Source organism: Syngnathus leptorhynchus, chromosome 11, assembly GCF_054491065.1.
Source record: "Syngnathus leptorhynchus isolate UIUO chromosome 11, UIUO_Slep, whole genome shotgun sequence".
Lineage (NCBI taxonomy): Eukaryota > Metazoa > Chordata > Actinopteri > Syngnathiformes > Syngnathidae > Syngnathus > Syngnathus leptorhynchus.
Window position 1 is genome coordinate 10100709 of NC_141205.1, and position 23462 is coordinate 10124170.

The following is a 23462-nucleotide window of genomic DNA, read 5'->3' on the forward strand; positions in this document are numbered from 1 at the left end:
TAATGTATTTTTTTCCAAATTGGGCGGGTCGCACACAGGATGTAGGTTCGGCTTGGGTGAAAGGGGAAAGTTCGGAGGTCGCCATGTTGTTGTCTTTGTGTAAAAGAGTGAAGCTCGAGCTCACATCACGCTTCCCTCTTCCCCCGAGTCCTCTCTAAACTCTTCCCCCCCTGGGTTTCTACCCTCCCGAACCTCTCCCCTTCTACCCTCACAACCCCAACCCATCCCCCGGTCACCTTCCAGCTCTCGAACCGGGTAAGTTCGTCCCCGAGTTTAATTGTTTATGTTTCGCGTGTTGTTGTGGTCCGAAGAAGCGGAAAGAAATTGCGCTTAGCATAGATTAGCTTAGCATGGTGCTAGTAGGCCGCGGCGACCACGGTGAGTGCGCCGTTTAAAATTAGCTTTGTTAGCTCAGCCTTGCACCGGAAACGTCAAGTTTAACGGTTATTTCAATCCCCGATATCCCATTGTTTAACTCAAATATTTTATGATCAGCGTGTAGTCCATCATAAAGATAATGCAAAATGAAGTAAAATGTCACTATTGAGATTAAAATATAAGATTGTAGTTAGCAATGCTAACTAGCGTGCGCATGCTCCATTCATTCCCCCCCCTCCCCAACCCCCCGATTGAAAAGCCTCCTAAATGCTAATTTCTACAAATCTAAGTACTTTATCCCAAAGTAAACGCCAAAATCCAAATTTAGGGGACATTTGAGTTGCGTAGTTGTTATGTTCGAAGTCTTAAGAAGAAATCAAAAGTGTTTTGTAATGGTTTTGAGGGGCAGACGCCGACTTGGCACGCTGCTAGTGATGACGAAACTGTTAGCCGGCAAGCGGTGCTGGCGGTTTTATCGTATTTATTTCATCTTAACTTCAAATTAGATTCACACAAACTTCATTCTGATCTTTATGTTAGAACTATGAAGTTAAATAATAATAGAATGGAGGCGTGCTTATGAGTCCTTTGAGGTTGCTTATCTAGATAGAGTATGCCCTAACTTTGGAAAGCCGCTTGATCCTTTTTTTTTTTAATATAGCCTTGAATTTCATCTTCGTCACTATGTACTAGTTCACTCTTTGTCCCCGCTAGTAAGACAGTTCGGCACACTAGTGAAATGTCTGTGTCCAATTTTGGCATAAAAGTAGGCTAACAACATATTACCAGCTAAGCAAAACTCTGCAACTTGTACCACTGGTGAAGAGCTAATTTTTATTTTTTTTGCTTCAAAGCCATCAAGGTACTGATGGGCAAATACCAATACCATCTATTGCTAAGAATAGCGGCCTTATTTCAAGGCATTGGGTATTTATGCTGCTGTCCTCCCTCCAGATCATTTCTGTGACCAAAGACCGACCCGACCCCCCTAAGTTCAGCACCGAAGGCTCACGCACGGCAGCTGCAGCTATGGACTCCGGTGTGATTGAAGGAGGGCTCAATGTCACTCTTACCATTAGGCTGCTCATGCACGGCAAGGTGAGGTATCAGGAGGCAATGGTGTCGTTCACCTGAATGACCTGCCATCGAGGACTTGATGTGATGAGTCATGGTATTGACTTGGTACAGTTGAGGTCGTGTAGCACTGCGGTGCTAACAGTGGAATTGTTTCATGCCAACTAGTGTATTTACATACTCTTCAATATTAAATGGGCGTGATATCGTTTTCATAATTAAAAAAAGAACCGTTAAGACTACAAACGTATTTCTCCAATATGTGATGAAACCTAATGGACAGTGTTTTGTCATTTCAGGAAGTTGGCAGCATCATTGGAAAGGTAAGGCTTCACGGAGCACAATTCAGTTGGAAGGGGGTTTCCAGGTATTGAACCTTTATGTCCTGCATTTTAGAAAGGCGAATCTGTGAAGAAGATGCGCGAAGAGGTGATTTTCCCGCATGACCTTCTCTCCATATAAGCACAATGCGAGAGTTCTTGCCAAGTGGTTGTTTTTCCACGTCCTCACTTGTGTGTTTTCCGCGTAGAGCGGGGCGCGCATCAACATCTCCGAGGGCAACTGTCCCGAGAGGATCATCACTTTGGCGGGGCCGACCACCGCCATCTTCAAGGCCTTCTCTATGATCATTGATAAACTGGAAGAGGTGGGGCTCTAGCTTGAAAAATTGCCGATGGACAACCATATTGTTTCCCCCAACCTATTACCTAGAGTCAAGGCACACCACCAAAGAAAAATGTCAGAAAATATATGCAGTGATATCTTAGGGGCTGCAACAGTAACATATTGAAATAATTGTAAAAAAAAAAAAATAATAATAATACAGTGGTGCCAATGTTGATTATTTTTAGTAAATACAAAATGTTCCAGACCAAGTGAAATTGGATGGTTTGCGACAGCTCACCTGATGATCCGCCACAACACAATTGGCGAGGAATCACTTCTCTAAATGGACCGCACTGTGCCCGCAGGACATCAGCAGCTCGATGACAAACAGCACAGCCGCCAGCAGGCCCCCGGTGACCCTGCGCATCGTGGTGCCCGCCAGTCAGTGCGGCTCCCTTATTGGCAAAGGTGGCTGCAAGATTAAGGAAATCCGAGAGGTAGCCAAACGAGAGTCTACTGCTTCTTCTGCCTCCTCCTCTTCTTCCCTCACTCATTCCCCTTCGATTTGTGGTGCTGTCAGTCAACCAGTGCTCAGGTCCAAGTGGCAGGCGACATGCTGCCCAACTCCACGGAGCGCGCCATCAGCATAGCTGGAACGCCCCAGTCGATCATCGAGTGCGTCAAGCAGATCTGTGTGGTCATGCTTGAGGTAAGGAGGAACCTCTACAAGGGAAGAATTGAATTTGGTTTGCGTTCAAGAAAAATTCAACACATTGATTTGCTGAGAATGTGCTCATGCATCTGTCTTGCGTGTCCCCTGCACAGTCCCCCCCGAAAGGCGTCACGATTCCCTACAGACCCAAACCTTCGGGATCCCCCGTCATCTTCGCAGGCGGACAGGTACACGTCCACGCTCCTTTGCTAGTTTTCAGACATCTTGCGGCGTCAATGTGTTGTGTCGTATTTCTTGAAAAGAAGCTATTCCTTCCTCTGGCTTCCCTCCATTTCTCTTTCATGTCCCCAAAGAGGTTTCCTTTGTAAGGAATGCGGAGACTTTGGACAGGACTTGTTGATCTTTTGATTAGCTTTAGCCGGCGACCGATGCAAGGCCTGTGAAAGTTCTTCTCATTTGTTTCAGGCCTATGCCGTACAAGGACAGCACGCCATTCCACAGCCAGATGTAAGTGATGTTTCGGCTTGTTGTAGAGAGAAATTAGCCATGCTGACACCACCCGTTCATTCCCTCTTCATGTCACCTTCCCCAAACGTCACGCCGCCCGCCTCATTTTTACCTTTGTTAGATGCAAACGGGAAAGTTCCTTTTAGTAAAGCGTCGCGAGTGACAGCTCACGATGCAGATGAATTGTGCTTTAAGTTCTAAAAGCAATCGTTTTATAAGTCGCATATTAAGAGATGTTGATCGCAGTTGTGTTCTCCGCTATATCGTTATTGACGCCCCCCCAAACTATCTTTTTACCTTGTGCTTGCTTTAATGACAGATGTGCATGTGTCACCCGATGAACTTGTGCGGAACCTTTACTCTCCCGAACAGGCTAGTTGACTCGCATTTACATAGGTCGAGTTGACAGGTCTAATGTGGTCCAGTCAGTGTGTCCGTCCAGCTTTTGTTTGTCCAGACTCTCCACGGCTCCATCATTAGCCATCTCTGCTGCTCACTCTTGTTTGTTGTTCCTTAAAACAATCCCTTGTTTGTTTCCCTTGCTTTTTCTATTCTACCTGACTCCTGATTCCTCTTTTTGTCTTCAGAAATTCCTATTTTAACCGTGGTGCTACAATGAGAGAATGTTGTTTGCCAGACACTTTAAGCGCACCAACATATACTCACCACGAGAGCTATATCAAATTGACTGCATTTACACAGCAGAACTCCCATTTAATGGCACTTAATGTGAACTTTCATGAAATGAAAGTTCATCCATAGTTTATTTTGATCATACTGCAATGATTGTGACACAATTGTAGTTTTTAATTTTGTCTCTTGACCTGACCCATGCAGTGAAAAGCCACTCTTGGCTGGTCATGTTAGGTCTTGATTGACACGATCAGAAAGATCATTTCACCTCCCCTTAGCCGGCCGGCGGTGTTGTATGTACTTCCCTTCAGATGTCATTTGAATGTTTCAAACTGACTTTGATTGGTGTCGTTTTTGTTTTTCCCCCTTCCAATTTTCACTCTCCTTGTTTTTCCCCCTATCCTCCTTTTCCCTCTCCTCTCTCTCCCTCTCACAGTCTTCCTCTGCTGCTATCTCTCCACAGCTCACCAAGCTTCACCAGCTGGCTATGCAGCAGAGCCCCTTCCCCATTGCGCACAGCAACCAGGGATTCACCGGTACGTGCTTTCAACCGGACACCCGGGTTGCCGACGTGCGACAAGTTTTCACGTTGTTCAAATACGATTGTTTTTGTTTAGGAATCGACGCTTCCGCTCAGACCAGTTCTAATGAGATGAAAATTCCAAACGAGGTAAGCATTCTTCGATACCTTTTTCGGGTTGCGTTTATGTACTTCTGGCTTAAGCGATACTTCCTCTTCAGCTCATCGGTTGCATCATCGGGCGCCAGGGCGCCAAGATCAATGAGATCAGACAAATGTCGGGCGCCCAGATCAAGATAGCGAACCCGGTGGACGGTTCCACCGACCGACAGGTGACCATCACGGGCTCACCTGCCAGCATCAGCTTGGCGGAGTACCTCATCAACGCCAGGTCAGTAGACACACCCTCATTTCCACCAAGCAGTCAAATTCAATTTTGAACGGTAACATCGAGGTCAAATTTCCACAATCAGCTATGGAGAAAATTTGCGAGTAAATGACACACCCCTTAAAAAAAAAAAAAAGTTGAAAGTTTATTTCTTCACTTTATTTAGTCACATTAAAAAACGTAATATAATGAATACAAAATGATTGAGTAGAAAATGTTTGGATTGGCATGCATTTTGTTGGACAACGATACATTAGCATGCAGTCGAGCTTAGCCAGCTCTTGATTTGGTCAACATGAGACGCTCACGTTTCACGGGCCTCCCCCCCACCCCACTCCCCCAACAACATCAACCACAAAAAGCCTACCCTTCTTCCGCCATTTGCCCACTGACCAACCTGCCCTGTGACCCATCCCGACTGTGTTGTCCCTCTTTCTCTCTCCTTGTCTCTTTTTCTACAGTGTAGAGTCCTCTAAACCTCCTCCTCCTCCCTCCTCCTCCTCTTCCTCCTCCTCCTCCTTGAACCCCGAACCGAGCAGCCCGTGCCCTTCCTCCACCTCTACTACCACTGCTACTACTACTAGCACCTCCTCTGCTTCCTCCTCCTGTGTGGTGCCCCCCTCAGCCTCCATCCCTCTGTCCTTGTTACCTCCTGGGCCTCCTCCTCCTCCTCCTTCTTCTTCCTCCACCACCACATCCTCCTCCTCCGACCCCTCTCCCGCCTGTGTGTCCAGTCTCCTCACACTCAAGCCCCTGCCTCTGCTGGCCCTCCATGTTGTCAGCGGGGCCGCCAACCCCGAGCCCAAAATGGCCCCCGAGCTGGGCTCCAAGTCCAAGCGGCGACGGCTTTCCCCTTACTAACACCGTCCGCTGTCTACACCTGCTTTGGCCACGTCTACTAAACACACACACACACACACACACACACACACACACAGGCATACGTCACACCACGTTGCAAGACTTCTGGTAAGTTCACGGTCAATTTCAAAGCCCGTGTCCACATTTATTACAACAAAGCAATGTCAGGTGTATTATACAGTATCAGATACAAAGTTAAAGGCCGATTAATTGATAGTTAGTAGGAAAGACCGTTTATTTACTGCAGTACAGGTACAAACTCACGAAATACTTTGCTAAGTGCAAGTAGAGTTGTTTGAATCTGTAATAAGTCACACAAACAACTGGACTTATTTCTGTCAGTATTATCTGAAATGATATTTTTCCCCCAACAAAATTTGAATCGCCAATTTGTTTCATTGGTGAAAAGTTCGCAACTTTGAAAATGACCAGAATTTTTGCAACTTTACACACGCGCGCGCACACAGTTTTCTGCCCGATTTACTTTCTTGCCTGTCAAGTGTGATTATTGTTATGATTACTATTCTAACTAAGTGACTTTTGCATGCAAAGCGGATATGTCCGCTGAAGCCCCTTTTTTTCTTTTCCTCTGTGTGTTTAAGATGTGCTCAGGTAGCAGCTCTTTTTCCCAAGATGATGTCACGCTTGTGCTAGTGATTTGTTTAGGCATCACCTCGGTAACAGCGAGTGTTTTTATTTTTTCGCCCTATGTACATAAAGGAGCTTTAGTCCACGCTCAGGTATACACCTTATGAATTCCAATTGAGCTTTGTGGTTTCTTTTGTTTTTTTTTGCCGGGGGTTGTTTCTATGAACCTAATTTCTATCATTTCAATTAAAGACTGTATTTCAGTCGGCTGGCCACTGTTGGCCACTTTGTCTATTTAAGGCTCGCTCTATGCACCCAAGACATTGTGTAGGTAGATGTACGCATGTGTACAAGTCATTGATTGGCAGCATGTTTTGCTGACGTCTGGCTCGCTGTGTGGGACTTAGCAATGCGGAGCTGAATTCCACAAAAAAACGAAATTTCCCTCTTCCTTTAAAGACAATTTTTCTCATCAGAAATAGAAATGCTCAATCTGCCACTAGCATTAAAGTGCATGTTTTTTTCTATAACTATCAGACAGGTTCAATTGAGCAAGTTTTATGTTTGCGTTAAACTCTGGAATTGATATCTTTGTATGGCAGTGATTACTGGATACCAGATTTAAGATTTGAAATCATACCAATTAAATAATTGTCATGAAAGTATTATCAAAAAACAAAAAGCTAATAATCTCCCTCCAATACTTGTTTACTTCTCTCAAATTGTGTCCCGTCCATACTTTGAGTCTTCTATCGATGTCTGAAGCTCACTTTTTGAGGTGTTGAATAATCGGGCTACGTGCAAGAAAGGACTGCACCATTTTTGTTGAACTTGCGACTCAACCGTAATTTAGATCAGTAAAAGTCCCACTTTGGAAGTCCCACTGTGAGCCAGAGATCACCGATTCATTTATGCACTCAACCTAAAAATAAAATAGAGTTAGCCCACTCTTGTTCTTAGCATCTTAAATATCCTAAAGCATTTGTAATAAGCCACTTCGTAAAACTTCCAACTATTTCGTCTTTGAAGATGCCACTTGTTTTTCCTTAAGAAATATCTTTCATTTGTTCCGGGACTTGGCATGATTGTTTAGGGTAACGTTTTAAATGTTGCCCTATATAAAAATGTAAAGGAAGTAAGCCACTGTCTTTTGAAACTACAATAAAGTCAAACTGCACACCCTATGAAGACATCTGGCGCATAATGAATAGGAACAGGTTGTCTTAGTCTGTTTAGCCCCCCCCAAAACATTTTTTTTATCTCATGCACCCCTTTCGATATCCCGACATACAACAGTTCGACGCCGCCCCTCTGCAACACGGCAACGTAAATGCACAAGTTGTACTTAACCTTGCGTAATGTCCGCCCATGCTCTAATTGTTCACGACTAGAACTTGTGCAAAAAAAAATCCTGGTGGGGATATAAATGGTGTCGGTCTCCAACCAAGCATTGTATGTGTGTATTTGTCCCGCTCCAGGCTTTCCTCTGAGGCCACCGGACTGGCAGCCAACTGATTGAGACTCCCAGTCTGCACTAAATCTCACCACCACCACCAACATCAACAAAAATCTATATTACACCTATATAACATCACTTCCTTCCTTTATTGTTAGCATCACTTCATCCACAGCCTTTGATTATTTATTTCTTTTTAAATTTGTTTTAGTCCACCCCTGAACTAGGAATATAGGACCCCAATATGGGGAGATGGAGTTTTAAATCAGAATGAACATTTTATTTTTTTTAAATTTATATTTTTGTCTTGATGCCCTTTTTCCAGCTTCCATGTTTCAGTGCAGCCACAAAAGACGATTTAGATTTAGTTGTGTACAGTATAGCTTTCTTTGGAAAAAAAAAATACATAAGAATAGAGCTACTCTTTTATCCCCCTAAAAAATGTATTTTGTTACACGTCAGAGTAGTTAAACACACAGATGCACATTCGAAAGCTGATGCGTCATAGGCACGTTCCCGATTGTCATTCCCTTTCTTGAATCATGTTTTGTTTTTGCCGGGCTGGGAGGTTCTTTTGTCAGGGTTTTTTTTTTTTTTTTTGGAGGGGTGAAGATTTTTGTTGTTGTAAAGACTGCTAAATACTTATTAAAAAAAAAAAAGACATAAAAAGTTGGAATATTTGTTTTAAATGGAAGAAGTATTTTTTTTAACTACCAAAGGACAGGAGGATGTGTGGGGCGGGAGGGGGGAAACATGCAGCAGGTATGAGGCTATCACGAAGAAAACAAAATGAAGGCAAAGAAGGGGTTGTAAGCTAACACTAGTTTCCTGCTCTTTCCTTTGCTCAGTTCTTTGTTTGAATGATTATTATTTGCAGGAAAAAAAGACATTTGTGCACGTTTTTCTTTTTCTGAGACTAGATCTTGGGTGCCACAAATTTGTTACAAAAAAATAAAAATGTGAAATGCTCTAAACACACACTCCCTCGGCTGTTTGTCCTTTGTAAATATTACTTTTAGATGTCATGGTTGGATTGTAATGCAGTATTAAAAAAAAAAAAAGGCAAGCAAATGTGAATAGTCTTCCTCGGTTATGCATGCTATATTGCAGTAACTGCACCGTGATGCACTAGAGGGCGCTGTAGCGCTTTTACTCAACTGACAGCTTTGTTGATTTGCATATTTTCTTATCATAGGACAAATGGAGGTTGTCTCTGCTACTGAGAGCACAAGACCGAGTGCATTTCTTAGAAAAATATGTATGTTTCAAGCATTTTGGCTTCAATTTAATTTCTTTTATTAACTTTATATCATAATTGAGTGAACCAAATTGTATTTTTAGATCAGGAATAAAAATGGATACCTCATTTTGCTAAAAATCTGCCATGTTTATTGTATCGTATTCAGTGGTTCCTCTTTACAAAACATCTGCCGTCTAAACCATAAATATCTAATATTTATATACCAGAATCATGCTTGTTTTTTTTTAATCTAAAAAAAAAAAGTATATACATCCAGAGAAATTGTCAAGTAAACGCTGCTATAGACTTTAATGAACATATTGCTTCTTTGTTCACATAACTCTTTTGTTCACCTGCGTTGGGGCACGCAAGCAAGGATACATTCAATTAACAAAAACAAAAAAAGCTTCATGTGATCCACAAGTAGAAATGTCAGCACCTTTTTTTTTTTTTTTTAAACGATACAATCTCGCGCATTAGAAATTTGTTCATTTTACACTGGCGGCTTTTCTTTATGTACATGTAGAAAATGGCAACGTAATCCACAACAACACAATGTAAACGTTCTTAAACATAATTAAAAAAAATAAATTAAGAGACAAATGAGTGCATAAGTAGGCCAACCAAAACCTGATAGGATTCCGTAACGTGACATAGTGAGAAACAACACACACACACACACACACTGTTCAGTCCGATCATAATCTTCATGACCAGCCTTGTGGTGTGTGTGTGTGTGTGTGTGTGTGTGTGTCTGTGTGTGGGTGTGCGTGTGTGTGTGTGTGTGTGTGTGTGTGTGGGTGTGTGTGTGTGTGTGTGTGTGTGTGTGTGTGTGTGTGTGTGTGTGTGCGTGCGTGTGTGTGCGTGTGTACGTGCGCGTGTGTTTGAGAGAACGAGGCATTCAATGACCTCGTGTACGGGGTTGGGCTGGTGGTGGCTTTCACCAGTTCTGGCTAGGCTCCACGCCCGGGTGGTCCAGCTCAGCGCTGTCGCAGTCCGAGTCGTCATAGAGAACCTTTGGGAAGAACCAAGAAAAATGACCTTTAGTTCTGGTTTACACAGATAAAAAAAAACAAAAAAAGCTTGGTTATTCACATAGCTACAGAGAGTGCCAAGTGTTTTATCAGAGCTGAGTCTTTGTACAAATTTATCACAGTGGTATTTACCACTATATATTTCTATTTTTTCCCACAAATACTCCATATATTTTATTGTTCAGTCTGCCAAGTGCTAATTTTTGCATCTAAATAAAATGTGCAGGACACCAGCCCCCTTTTTTTTGTACATTAATTAAAACAAAAGGAGCATTAATTCATACTGAATGTGCACCTTTGAACCTTAAGGCCGAAAAAGGAATTACAAACTCACCTCATCGTAGTTAAGCTCGTGAGTGGCCAGCTGCGTCCTGACGTGACGGACGGCAGCCTCCTTCTCAGACAGACCGTCGGAAGCGGCGGGGTCGGCGGGGATCTCGGAGCCCTGGGAGAGAAGGTCGTCGCTTTTGTCATCCAGACGCTCATCCGTGTTGGTGCTGACGACGTCGGGCGTGCCGCTGTGCGAGTGGTCTGTTGTGTTGCCCTCCTCGCCGTCCGACACCGACAGGTTCTCTGAGCTGAACGTGGACAGCGACTGGCATTTGCTCATGCTCGCCGGCCTCCTGAGAACAAAGGAAGCCCTATTAGTATCAAATGGATGGATGGATGGATGGATGGATGGATGGATGGATGGATGGATGGATGGATGGATGGATGGATGGATGGATGGATGGATGGATGGATGGATGGATGGATGGATGGATCTTCATGATAACAAATGTGTTCCTTTAATTTGATTGAGCACACACACACACACACAAAATGTCCATCATGAAGTGGTTGAACACTTTACCATCTTCTGGGTAGCTCCACCTCACTGTCCACCTCGCCTTCCTCTTCCTCGGATGACACGCCGCGTCTCTATTGAAAACATTACCACGCTGAATCATTCAAGAAGTCATCCAACTGTGATGAGACGTAAACGGAAGTGCTAAATGGAGTTTACTGCTGAGCTCCATCTTTACTCATCTCACCTGACTGCGTGTGACTGCTGCCCTGTAGAGCAGTGCCGATGGCGTGAGGCGTTGACTCCTGGGCGAGCGTGTGATCACCGTACCCTCCTCCTTCTCCTCGCCATCCTGAGGGAGGCGAGGGCTCCCGGTGGACGACGGCCGCCTCGCCGCCGCCCCCCTGCCGCACGGCGAGTCAGGACTACTGGCGATCGGGACGGAGCCGGCGTCTTCGCTGGGCGTGTCGCTGCGAGGCGGCGTTTCCGCCTGTTCTTCCGCCTCGACGCTCACGTCCGGGCCGGCGTCCGGGCCGCCGTCCTCTAACCCGGCCGAGGCGCTCTGGCTGCCCGCGCGGTCCAGGCCGGGGGCGGTTTGACCCTTCCTGCGTCCCTCCGCCTCCAGCGTAGTGGAGATGAGGTCGGGGCTAGAGGACGACATCTTCTTGAGCAGAAGGTCGTGCTGTAGGCCCCTGAGCGCGGCGCTGGGGTCCAGACGCTGCTTGCTGCTGGGGACCGACGTGGTGGCGCTGATCATGGCCAACGACGAAGACAGCGTGGCCTTCAGCTGAGCCAACTCGCTACTGCTGCCTTTGCCCGCCTTCCTGTAGCGAGGCTTCCCACGACGGGAGCGGCCGGGCGACGTGGAGCCCTTGGTTGGAATGGTCACCTGGGTCATAGAGGAGTCCAGTTTGGGAAGGATGACTTCTGACTTGAGTAAGTCTGGCCTGAAGGACACAAAGGATGCACTTCATTCCAAAAATCTGTTATGCTTTTTCTTTGGTTTATAAACGCGTTCCTTCCAGCAATGTCCACAAGAGGTCAGTATTACCCTGCAAACACCTTCTGGTTGTCTTCAAGGTTGGACTAGTTTTTACTTTATTCTTAGACTCTTTTCATTCTTGTTTCTCAGAAATATTCGAAATGTTACCTAAAACGTTGGCTGGGAAAGTTCCTCATCGGTTTTCTGAAGATGACATTTTGATAAAAGTCCTTGCTGCTAACTGACCTTTTGCTGTGCGCAGGCAGCTTTTGAGGCACGTTGCGTTTCTTCATGAGTTTCTCCATAGAGTTGGAGGAGGCCGATTGTCTGGAGCTGTGATGCTTGAAGCAGCCCGGGTACTTCTTGTCCAGCGATTGCTCCCTCCTGAGGTAACACACAGTAAATATTCACTTGATAGCCACGCCGGACAGCGCAGGTCGTCTGGAGGTGAGGTGAGTTGAGCTGAGGTGAGCGTTCGTACTTGAGCAGCTCCTTCTCCTTGAGCTCCAGCTGCAGCATGATAGCGTTGAGCTCCATGTAGAGATTGTTAGCTCGCTCCAGTTTCCTCTCGTAGTGCTCCCGAATGTCTAGTGCATGTCTGCGTGGTTGGAGGGAAACAATATTCATTTGAGACTAAACTTACTGCATACATCTTTATTGTACTAATTGATTACAATGATTATGATTACAGCACCCAAATTGAATCAATGATGATAATTTTGTTCGTATTTTCTGCCTTTTGCAAGATAAGGCATTCTTATATTTTGGACATTTTTATTGATTTATTTATTCATTTTATTTATTGATTTGTATCAATTTAATTCATTAATGCAAGCATGAAAAAAACTACACAAATTGTTTTTTTTCCCTTAAAGGGCCCTGACATTAATTCAATTTTCAATTTTTCATTTTTTTATTTTTTTTATTCTTTAGGTTTTGTGGTTTGTGACATCACTAACCTTGCCTTTTTTGGTTTGAAAGCACTAACTCCGCCCTCACAATTTTGAACCCACCCCCTCACGGAACAGGTAAAGCAGGCCTTTTGCTTCTCTCTACATCTGAGCCACAGAATGGCTTGTGGTTGGACTTAATGTAACAAATATGCCTGATGACTGCTTGAGCAATTTGGAACCGGGATCGATGCCAACTCTCTTTGGAACAGAACCTGTTCACGTAAGTCTATTTTTCTTCAGTACGTGATACATTGTCACCTTCCTTTGAATTGTTAGCTTTGCAGCTGCAAAGTTGATGTGACATCAATGCTAGCAGGCAAGCGGGGATTTTTGTAAAATGTGATGTTCTACAATTTTTTTTACATATTTTAATGTAGAAATTAGGGCGGTCGGTCAATTAAACAGTTCATCGCGTACAAATTTTACCACCGTGATGAAAATATAGCATTATTACTTCAATTAAGGTTAAATTCTGACATGTATTTGCATTTTGCAGTCAGGGCTACACTGCAGGAAATCTGACCTCAGTTCCTCCCTGCGCCGTTTGATGAGCTCCTCATCCAAGCGGTGAAGACACGTTCCCTCGGACTTGATCTTCTCAAAGTGGTGCCTGACCTCATCCCTCCACTCAGCCTAAAAACAAACCACAAAAAAACCCCCAGTGAATACACTAAACCTTTGTGACAAGGAACTTTTTCTAAAAAGAACAACACTTAAATTGCCTGATGATAACAAAAACGCATTAAAATAACACTCAGCTCTTCAGAAAACATTACAGACAAAATCCATTTGGGCGATTAATGACAATCAATACTCGGGGAGCAAAAATGAACATGAACTGACATGGCACGAACACACTAAAACACACAATTGGTGAATCGTGACAACCGTTATTTGATACCTGTCGAAGCGTGGAGGTCAAATATGTGTGTGCGTGGGTGTGTTTCTTTCTATGCGTGAGTGATGCTCTTCTTATTAAGCTAATGGACTGAATGTGCACTCTTCAATATCGCCAGGCCCCCCTTCTTTGCGCTCTCTCTGCTCCACACCATTAGAGAAATCAATACACTCCAGCAGCGGCAAATTCTTCTTCTTGACGTCACGAGAAAAACCCATTATGGTGAAGAGACGAGAGAAACCGTGGAGGATCGAGATGGGGGCTGGGGGGGGGGGGGGGGGGGGGGGTGGTACGGGGAGAAATAAAGGATAAGTGGAGAGTGCCTGATGGAGGTTTTGCAGCATGACCTTTAAATGAAATAGGCCGCTATCCAGTGAGTGCGTGTTTTCTCGGCTCCCCGACACACACACACACACACACACACACACACCCTCCTTTTGCCATGACACACTCGACTGGCTTAAAATGAGGGAGGCTGGGCGGGAATGAGCGAGTGTAACGTGACAAACACAAAGAAATAACAGCAGCGGTGTGTTGGAAGGCTCAAAGGAAGCTCAATCATTAGCGAGCTCCCAGGAGGCCAGAAAGGGGCCCCGCTGTAGCCGCACCAGACTGGAAACAAATGTCACGCCTTTGACAGCCAATTATTAATGGAAGCTCTTCACGGGTTTTCCAGTGGATAAACATTTGGGAAGTCACTTTTAATTGACCCGCTTCTTGTTGGTGGGATTTTGTGTAAATTGGCATGCACCTGGAATCAGTTGAAAAGCTTTTTGTGCACTTCAAAATGGGGAAAATTGAAAATCACATGGCATTGAAAGCATCGCTGGGAAAGGAGAGTGAGCAATAATGGAGGGTGAGTTGTAAAAATCTCAAGAGCTATTTTTGGAATTAAAAATGTGAATGCATACCACGCCACATTGAACATTAAACAGAATGAGAAATGGCGTGATTTTATTTCATGAATAAAACTTTTTTTTCTCCAGTTGAAATGTTTTGTCATTATATCATATTCATTTCAAACTGGTTTTAAATGTGGGCTTTTCCAGGTGAAGAATTTTACCTGTGATTGGAAGTAGGTTTCTTGCGGTGTGGACAAGATGTCCGCTGAAGCGATGTCCAGATGCAGGAGAATCTGTCGGAAGGAAGGTCTATTTCTTGGTTTGCAATTCCTGTTTGGAAACACAAATCGGTCAGCATTGCAGCAAGAGAAATTGCCTCTTTATCTACAAAGCACTATTTGGGTTATCTGGCTGGCTGCTCACCAGCTTTGCCTCAAGAGCAGTTTGAAGCTGTCGGGACAGCTGTCAGGTACGGGCAGCTGCAGGCTGTTGTTGCCCACTCCCCAGATGATAGCCGAGGAGTCCACGTCTTTATAGGGCACTTCTCCCGTCAGCATCTCCCAAAGCACAACGCCGAAAGACCTACGCGCACACAAACACACACAATGCATATTTATTTCCAAAAAAGATTTGACAGGAACAGATGAAAGGTGGCGTTACCTAAATGTCACGCTTCAAACTTTATGGAAATGTGTCTCGCTTTCCTTGCGACTCTTATCTATGATGGACAGTTTATCTCGCTTGAGCTGCTCAAGCCTTTGGATGTGGAAATGATACATTTTTAGCAATTTGATAAGAAGTGATGAAATATTTCTTTGGTATCGCCAAAGTCATTGTTGTTATTGATGAGTCCCCATGGGAAGGTTGGCAATCTACAGCGGAGTCTGTTGTTGGCACCTTCCTTCTGTTGCTATGGCGACAATGTATCCAAGGAGCCGAGACTATCACTCACTTCCAGCATCCAGATGGCATGTTTACATTTGTAACGTTGACATCTTGCAGCTCGCTTGAATAATCAAATGTCTTGTCCAATCAGATGGGTTGCTTGTTGGAGTTAAAGAATGTAATTGAAGGATTTAGTCAAAGTGGGTTAGCATCTCGAGTGTTGTCACGGTGACCACAGCTTCTTTAGTGGTCTGTACCACCTAGGACACTTCAAGTGGAGCGTTAGAATTAGCACTGGTGCTAACGTGTGCTGTGTCCAGATAATGTTTTGGTGTTTATATGAATAGATGACATAACCTTCTGTTAGCATTTAGCTGCTAGCATGCTGTTTGGTTCAGGCCTCTTGAGAGAAATAAATTGTGTTGCTAAATGAACTAACAAACAGTGGAGTTTGGTTAGCATTTAGTATATCTTAGCATGTTTTGCTTCAAGATTAAATAATTCCCATGATTTTGAGTATGGATACAAAGCTCTCAGGTGTCTTTGTTTGGCATAGTTTGGTTTAGCATGGTGTTTGAAAATGAAATTAGACTTTACAATTGTTGAAGGGGCGTTGGGATGGATTTATTTAAGTAGCAGCGAGAAGATTACAAACTATGAAATGTCGCATTACTACAAAAGGTGCTATGGTAGTATTTAAACTAAGTGTAATCTAAGTGTGTGTTCTTATGTTCAAGTGATCAGTGATCAAGTGATTTACATACATTAAGAGGCACTCTATGAAATGCATAGATGATGTGCTGCCATTCTGCATGGAAAAGCTTTTTAATCCTGTTTTCACCTCTCGGCTAATGCACTGCTGGCCGCGGGCCAAAGCAGCCGCAGGATTGGAAGGTTATTCCAGCCTCTCCCGAGCACTGCAGCATCTGGCAAATCAATTATTAAATTAGCCAGTGCTCCTTTTTTTTACGAGGCAGGCAAGAGCAAAGCGGGGATGAAGAGGGAGGGAGCAAAGGATGAGTAGTGGGAGAGTTGAGGGTTGATCACAGGGCACACCATCAAACATGGCGGGGAGCCTATAGAATTTCTTGTAATGAGATCTTATGATAGATTTTCTCGAAACAAGATCCTTGGCTCTGTACAGTAGTAGCTTCTCGTCCAGGGGTTTGAAATTGGGGTCTGTCAGCCTTAATAATTTGAACATAATTCTAATTTCAAAAACAGGGTTATTATTTGATGATAGTCTTTTTAAAAAAAAAAAATCAGCAGAAAAAGTGTTATTTCAGAATAAAATTGCATTTTTAAATTTGCTTGTTATTCCTTGTATTTTGTGATAACGTTCAGTATGTTTAATGGATGTTATCATTTGGATGAAAATGTTAAATTTAAGAAATCCTAATATAACCTCGAAAACTCTATTGAGTGGCAGACAATGAATTTAGGGAAGAAAAGAGGCTACATACCAAATATCCACCTTCTCTGAGACGGGCTCGTTCCGTATGACCTCGGGCGCCATCCAGGCCACCGTACCGGCAAAGGACATCTTGGTGCTCTTGTCGCTCAGCTCCTTCGACGTGCCGAAATCGGAGATCTTCACCCCGTCATCATACGTGATAAGAATACTGAAAGCGAAATCATCATCAACACATTTTGTCAGCAGCATCCTGGGTCGTTACTTTCCAGATGGTCCGTGGAGCTCACTTTGGCGATTTGAGGTCTCTGTGGATAATCTTGTGCAAGTGAAGGTAGTTCATGCCACCGGCAACACCCATGGCCCAGTCCATAAGGAGCGACGGCGTGATCTTCCTGCCTGCTCTTAGCACCTCGTACAGCTGGCCCTGGGCACAGTACTCCATGAGGATGCAGTAGCATGGGGCCTGGGTGCAGATCCCTCTGTTGGACAGAACAAATATAATCTATAACCCTTTATTTTGAAGGCTGATGTTGTAAGATAATTCAAAAAATGATATAAAACTGTGGAATCATAGTTTAATATAAACAATAACATTTGGGGTGGTGGAGAGCGTCAAACCAAGCTATGATAACCGAAATCATCATTGACTTACTTGAAAGTGATGATGTTTGGATGTTTGAGCTTGCGGAGGTGCTTAATGTCCGTCTCCTTGATATTGCGCACTTTCTTCACCGCCACCTCCTGTCCGTGCAGCTTGCCCAGGAAAACGGCACCCTGGGCTCCGCTGCCCACCCACTGCAGGTCTGATATCTCCTCAAAGGGGACTTCCCACGCCTCTGAAAAAAAGGACGTACTTGTGAGCCTCACTGTATTAAATCATTCTACACATTATTCTTGAATGAGTATTCATTTTGCTGATTAATCTGGGCTAACTAAATCAAGTCAATTCATTGAAATACAAGTCGGATGCTAATGCTAAAGTTTGAGAGAATTCATGACATGGTTTTATAGCGCTACAGAAAATCAATGGCTGGAAGTATGCATGTTGCACATTTAAGTTACCCAATCAATCCCACCCAAAAAGTCCTTTTGTAGGCCATAATACTACATTACAGTAAACTAGGAAAACATTTAAGGCGCTATCGTGTTCTTTTGCGGATCCAATTGAACGTAATGAGTGTGAAGTCAGTGCGGGAGCTCCTAATCTCCTTCGTGTAATTCCGCCTCAGCCTCCCAAATCCTCCTTAGCACCTTTGTGGGGCTGATGTGAAACAAGGGTGCAGCACTCAGGAAGGGGGAAGGGGAAGATTGGAGCGCTCTCATGTTGGATATACAGATGATGGGTTAAAGAGAAGTAAGGGGGATCCCCTTAAGGGTCGGCCGGTGACAGGCTGTTAATGCGGAAGAGATATACAACAAAATTCAGACACATTTGTCATATTAATAAGAACGCTATGAATGATTAATGCTCTCCGTGGCTAATGAGACGTTTAATTAAATGTCTTTAGGTTGAAATGGTGTGGTAGGGTGCCGCTGGTCTGCTTTGTGTGTTAAATGGAAAAAAAATCCAGGCCCAGTGGCTTCAAATCAATAAAGGGCAATTTTCTTGCTTTGTCGCCATGGAGGCACTTTTCGATTTATTGCTGTTTTTTTTTTTTTAACACCTCTGCCAAGGAGGCTATTACTTAAAATCACTTCGCTGATTTCCATAGCTTTATGCAGACTTTACCACGTTTATTAGATTGCCTGTCATAAAGAGAGCTTTAATGTCGACTCTTAGCATTTAGTTTAGTGAGCTCCTGACTTTGAACCTTTTTGGAGCAAGAAGGAGAGAACATTTCAAAGTGAATATATATATTTTTTTACTATGTAGTTAGGTTCAAAAAGTGCATTTCATCTAAAAGAATATGAACAATCTTGATTATGTGCTAACTAGGCTCAGTAAATAATCAAGCATAAGTTTAAATCAATACAACTCTTTTCGTTGTTGTTCATAAATGTAAATAAATAAATATTTGACCCAAAAAAAGATGAGCTTTGTTTTCTTGCACATATTTTGAAAATTCATTGATAAGATTATTAATTCAATTTTGACATTAGAAAGATAGTTTGCATTACGGGTGAATTGATTATTAGAAAAAACTCTATGGCATTATTTTAGGGCTAGCTAACACACTTAAATGTGTTAAGAACTTAACTTATTCAATATGATTTGGGGTAAAAGAATTTCTACACACTGTTTTGAAGATTCTATTTTACAGCAGATGAAATTTTGGCTCATTTGACCTTGGCTGAGTGTCACGCTGCTTGTATATTTTTTTGCGAGCGAGGGTTGTAAGGTGCAGATGGATTGGGAGCGATAACGGCCAGGGGATAAAGAGGTGAAAAAAGAAGACAATGGAGGAAGTGGAGGAGGAGGAGGAATGGATGGCGGTGGGAATCAAATATAAAAGAGGGGAGAGATAAAATATCAGCGAGCAATGAAGACAAGGCTAGATATAAATCTGCCACCCCTATGAGTGATGTGTAACATGTGAGACTTGGTATTCTGCCACCTTATTGGTTTGCGCCAGGCGCTGCTTATTAAACTGTTTCTGTTTGGATCTCGGGTATGCGTGCGCCAGGTTAATAGAGATGAGAGGCAGAAGGGTCAGAGCGTGGCCATGCATAATACATGAGGCAGATTTGGCAGAGGAGTCCCACGGGAGCGCTGCGCTATTGTAGTGGCTGCAGACATAAACAACAGTGCGTCAGAGGGGGCCGGCTTCATTAGAGGGCTGCAGTGGGATGGATGGATGGATGGAAGAACGGAGGTGGGGGTGGGCACGAGCAGGCCGACGTGGGTATGGGGGCGGGTGGAAATAAGCCTGGTGGAGCTTTTGATGGTGGATCTCAACCTCTGACTGGAGAAAAAAATGTTTGTTTACAACAGGGAAAGCTAAAACCACTGTGTCACGGTATTGTATTTATCCAGTTTCACTTCATTGCTTTGAAGAGTATTATTTATTTATGAAAAATAACGTGTCTTCTTCTATCAATGAGGTGGGCGCATCAATACATTTTGGCATTTCGTCAGAGGCACCCGTTTGTCATTGTGATTTCGTTATTCTTTCGTCATTGCTCTCTTCTATTTTTTCTCCCCCCCCCCCACCAATTTAACGGCCATTGTGTTCTGCTCTCTAACCCGTACTAATATATAATCGAAGATGGCGTGTCTGGTTCCTTTAGAAGCCAACTTATTACTACTACACAGAGTCCTATGTGAGTCTAGTCTGTTGGGCGAAATGATCCCTGCAAAGCTTCAACAGAGATTTTGCCTTGACTTTTTTGTAATCCATGTAGTCGATTATTTGTTGTAGCCCTACACAGAACAAGAAAATGTTATTTCACCGGACGGCAGAAGATACATAATTAACCTCATCATTATCATCTTCAGGGAGCATCATTATTTCGGCACTACTTTTTGGAATTATAATTGGTCACAATCAACAATTAAGCCTCAATTTTGTAAAAGTGTGTATTTGAGCTTCACATCTTTTTTTTTTTAAAATGAATTTGATATTTCCCTTGAAGGAGTTTAATTTAATATAGTGATAAGAAAAGTACTCCTCACCCCTGGTTTACAACTGTTTAATGAAATTAATCTTGGGGGTATTATCATTTAATTAACCGAGTAAAGCGCCAGTGTGGAATTAAAAAGGTATCTCAAGCTGGCTTTTATCGGTGTACTTAATGATGTGCTTGGCGCTGAGTAAACATACCGTCCAGGTCGTGTTTGTGCTCGGTGGAGTACGCTTTCCCGATCATAGTCCAGACCGGTCGCAGACAGCCAAACAAGCCCTCCAGAAAGCCGCCGCCGCCCCCTCCATTGGACTGGCACTGCAGCCTGGCGTTGGCCGCCTCGCGCCGCACGGTGCTGCCGTCCGCCTCCGTCCCCTCTCCCTCCGTCCTGGCGGGACCGCCGTCATGCTCGTGCAGCTTGAGGACGCTGTTGGCAAAGTGCTCCTGTTGCTCATCGCCCGGCGTCTGGTGGGGCCCTGGAGTCGGCCCGTCCCCTCCTCCCCCTCCAGGCTCGACCGTGCCCCCCATGTCTATAGAGAGGACGTTCCGAAGGACGCATTGGGTCGGCGTCAGGTCCATTTCAGGGGTGCAGGGTGTTTCGGCATCAAGCCGGCGAAAGGACGGGGGGTCGGAGAGAGGGGTGTTGAAGCCGGAGAGGGACGGAGACGGGGCGCGGGGCTCGTGAATAAGGGCCATGGGGGAACAACTGGAGAACGGGCAGCCTTGAAAGAGAGTAGGACGTGTTACAAATCAATTCAGCGTGAAATGATTGCCTCTCAGTATGGCAGATTTAGTCCTAACGATGCAAATTTTGTTGCATCAAAGCATATGAGTGTATCTGAAAGCAAACACAATATAACAGACATCTTCACCAACTTTGGGTTTCTTGTTGAGCAAAACAGATACGACAAAAAAAATGACATGAATTGAAATAATGTCACATTTGTTTTCCCTAGATCAAGTCCTATTTGGCTCAGCTAAAAAGAAAAAAAGAAATATACTGCTTTGGAAAAACACAACCCCACATACTAATAAAGCAAGTGTTTCTTAAGGCAGAATCTTTGATGCATCAAAGCCATTTTTGGCTTATCATTTTTGTTTTTCTTCTGTTAGACACACACAAGATTTACAAAACCAAAACACAACATTTAATTCCTCCCTAACTAAAGATATTGCGAGAATGACTCATGCTCCATAGCATAAGACCTCTAATCATCCTTTTGAGATGTAATATAATTACCGATTTAAAAAAGAACCATATTGATGCAGATATGAGAGGAGCTAGGACTGTTGCCATGGCATCCGTGTATAGCTATATTTGCATCCATATCCGAGCCACCAGTAAAATCATGAATTACATGACAAATGAAGGAATATGGTCGTCCGTGACAATGTGAGCTATTACGCTGATTATTCTATTATGGAGTCACATCTGGGGCCTCCAACCTGCCTTAATTGCACATCCAACACACTGGGCTTGGTAATGGCTCAATCATTTTATTACTGAAGAAAAAAATATTATCAGATCACACTGGATGCATTAAACTGTTCACAGATGAAAAAAAAACCTCATTCATCCCTCAATTAAGTTAACCAACATGAACAAGCAAAAAGATATGTATGTGGTGTTAATGTGTGATGTTGACGTATGATTGATTGTATTGAATTATACAGCTGTCCAATGAAAAGACAAATTTCTCCATAGGGTGATAAATAAAAAGAAAGCTTGAACAATATTAGGTCACGTTCATGTGAATCTTCCGTAGCTGTGTCTTTACTATGTACTATGTATTTACAATGTACTAATATTGTCAAATGCAGGGTAAAAACAATTCATATATATATATATTCTAAACCAATTGTCCTCAGTAGGGTCACGGGTGAGCTTGATCCTGTCAATCGCGGAGACACATTAGAGTCTTTGAATAAACTAACATACATGTTTTAAGAATATGGATGGTTTGAACATAGAACCTCTAAGGTGCTAACCTCTACTCTGTTGTAATGCCCTAACACAAAATCAAATTGATAAATACAATTCTCACTCCCCAATGATGCAAACAGTAACATCAAGTATTGTCATAATTACTGTTGCCATGAAATAAGGCGCTAATAACATTTTACTGCAATAGAAGAGCCAATAAAAATGGGCCCAGGACCTATTTTAGGTTCCCAACCTTCATTTTAAGAACCCGTGGTTATGTTATATATGCTAACATGACTGCCGCATCTTAAACTTCCTCTTACCTCAGTGTTGAGAGCGCACGTCCATCCTCGTGGACTCAAATCTTCTTCCACTTAACCGAAAATGATGAAAAATACAAGTGAATGCTGTTTCTTCCCCCCACCACGTATCACGCTAGTCGCATCCTCATCCCCAGCATCCAACCTTCACTGACGGTGACGTCGCTCTAAATCCACGCTTCAATCCGTTCACTCCCTTTTTTTTTTTTTAATGCTTGTTTTGTTTCCTTACATCTTCTTTTCCATTTCGTCTCCTCTCTGAGGATGCTACGCGGCCTCACTCGGGATTATATACGACGACCGTGGCTCACGTTGTAGTCTGTAAACAGGGGCAGGGAAGGGAGGAGAGGGAGCGCATCAGCGCAACGGAGGAAGAAGCGGGGGGATAAGAGGCGGGGTTTAATGGAGGCTCTCGTCCAATTGAAGAAGAGATGCGTGATGACGTAGATGCTGCCGGTGCAGGTAGACGCCTTGATGCGCGTGTGGCTACTCTTAGGCAAGGTGGGGGGGGGGGGAATGTAATGGCGGGTCAGCTGGTATGTGAGGTGATCTAAATGATGTCATCCACAAAGCGCGCAGCATTTGACTGGACAGGGTCGTGTAAATCCTTTTCAAGCCTTATTAACGCCCTCTGGATGGAGTTTAATTGGTGCATAATCTGGGAGCCAACTACACCCCCACCCTCTTCCCCGTCTGCCACACTGGGAGACAAGAGGGAACGAAGGATTTGTTATGGCAATTGCAACACTCCCCTCATTATTATTTAGATGACTGGTTCTGCCACCTTCCAAAAAAATAAAAAATACTTGACTCTCCATTATGACTCAAAGGAACACAGAAGCCTCGCGGGTTAAATACAAGACAGAAGTAAACTGTATGTTGTCACAGTTGGGCAGAATTTTCAGATCTCTAAAGTTACTTGAAAGTTAGTTGGAAAG

General features: G+C 43.7%; 2 protein-coding genes across 6 annotated transcripts; one reads left to right on the forward strand and one right to left on the reverse strand.

Annotated features, from left to right (window-relative positions):
* The first annotated feature begins 34 nt into the window (after window positions 1-34).
* On the forward strand, window positions 35-8662 carry LOC147049463 (poly(rC)-binding protein 2). 5 transcript variants are annotated; one of them, XM_085924406.1, is made up of 13 exons: window positions 35-255; window positions 1333-1476; window positions 1752-1775; window positions 1849-1881; window positions 1982-2098; window positions 2424-2555; window positions 2639-2767; window positions 2884-2958; window positions 3197-3238; window positions 4308-4407; window positions 4489-4541; window positions 4613-4782; window positions 5241-7700. In XM_085924406.1, the coding sequence occupies exons 2-13, from the start codon at window positions 1408-1410 to the stop codon at window positions 5638-5640; spliced, it is 1344 nt and encodes a 447-aa protein (XP_085780532.1). In that variant the 5' UTR covers window positions 35-255; window positions 1333-1407; the 3' UTR covers window positions 5641-7700. The 5 variants fall into 5 exon arrangements, with proteins under 5 accessions (XP_085780532.1, XP_085780528.1, XP_085780531.1 ...); XM_085924403.1 differs by lacking the exon at window positions 5241-7700 and adding an exon at window positions 7707-8662 and having other exon boundaries at window positions 42-255; XM_085924404.1 differs by lacking the exon at window positions 5241-7700 and adding an exon at window positions 7707-8662 and having other exon boundaries at window positions 43-255; window positions 4335-4407.
* Window positions 8663-9214: 552 nt separating this feature from the next.
* On the reverse strand, window positions 9215-22847 carry LOC147049464 (mitogen-activated protein kinase kinase kinase 12-like). Its single transcript, XM_085924397.1, has 14 exons — window positions 22528-22847; window positions 20481-21002; window positions 17372-17555; window positions 17007-17198; window positions 16769-16927; window positions 14844-15002; window positions 14642-14750; window positions 13204-13313; window positions 12209-12325; window positions 11974-12111; window positions 10993-11692; window positions 10812-10879; window positions 10293-10581; window positions 9215-9939 (listed from the first exon to the last, which is right to left on the reverse strand). Exons 2-14 carry the CDS (start codon window positions 20974-20976, stop codon window positions 9865-9867), a joined length of 2796 nt encoding a protein of 931 aa, XP_085780523.1. The 5' UTR covers window positions 20977-21002; window positions 22528-22847; the 3' UTR covers window positions 9215-9864.
* Window positions 22848-23462: the final 615 nt, after the last annotated feature.

What these genes read in the sequence shown, in the direction of transcription:
- LOC147049463 (XM_085924406.1), top strand. Translation starts at nt 1,408, where the DNA reads ATGGACTCCGGTGTGATTGAAGGAGGGCTCAATGTCACTCTTACCATT. An exon ending in ACGCCATTCCACAGCCAGAT is followed by an intron (nt 3,239 to 4,307) that starts GTAAGTGATGTT and finishes TCCCTCTCACAG; the next exon opens with TCTTCCTCTGCTGCTATCTC. An exon ending in CAGCAACCAGGGATTCACCG is followed by an intron (nt 4,408 to 4,488) that starts GTACGTGCTTTC and finishes GTTTTTGTTTAG; the next exon opens with GAATCGACGCTTCCGCTCAG.
- LOC147049464 (XM_085924397.1), bottom strand. Translation starts at nt 20,976, where the DNA reads ATGGCCCTTATTCACGAGCCCCGCGCCCCGTCTCCGTCCCTCTCCGGC. An exon ending in GTGGAGCTACCCAGAAGATG is followed by an intron (nt 10,582 to 10,811) that starts GTAAAGTGTTCA and finishes CTTTGTTCTCAG; the next exon opens with GAGGCCGGCGAGCATGAGCA. An exon ending in ACGAGCTTAACTACGATGAG is followed by an intron (nt 9,940 to 10,292) that starts GTGAGTTTGTAA and finishes TTCTTCCCAAAG; the next exon opens with GTTCTCTATGACGACTCGGA.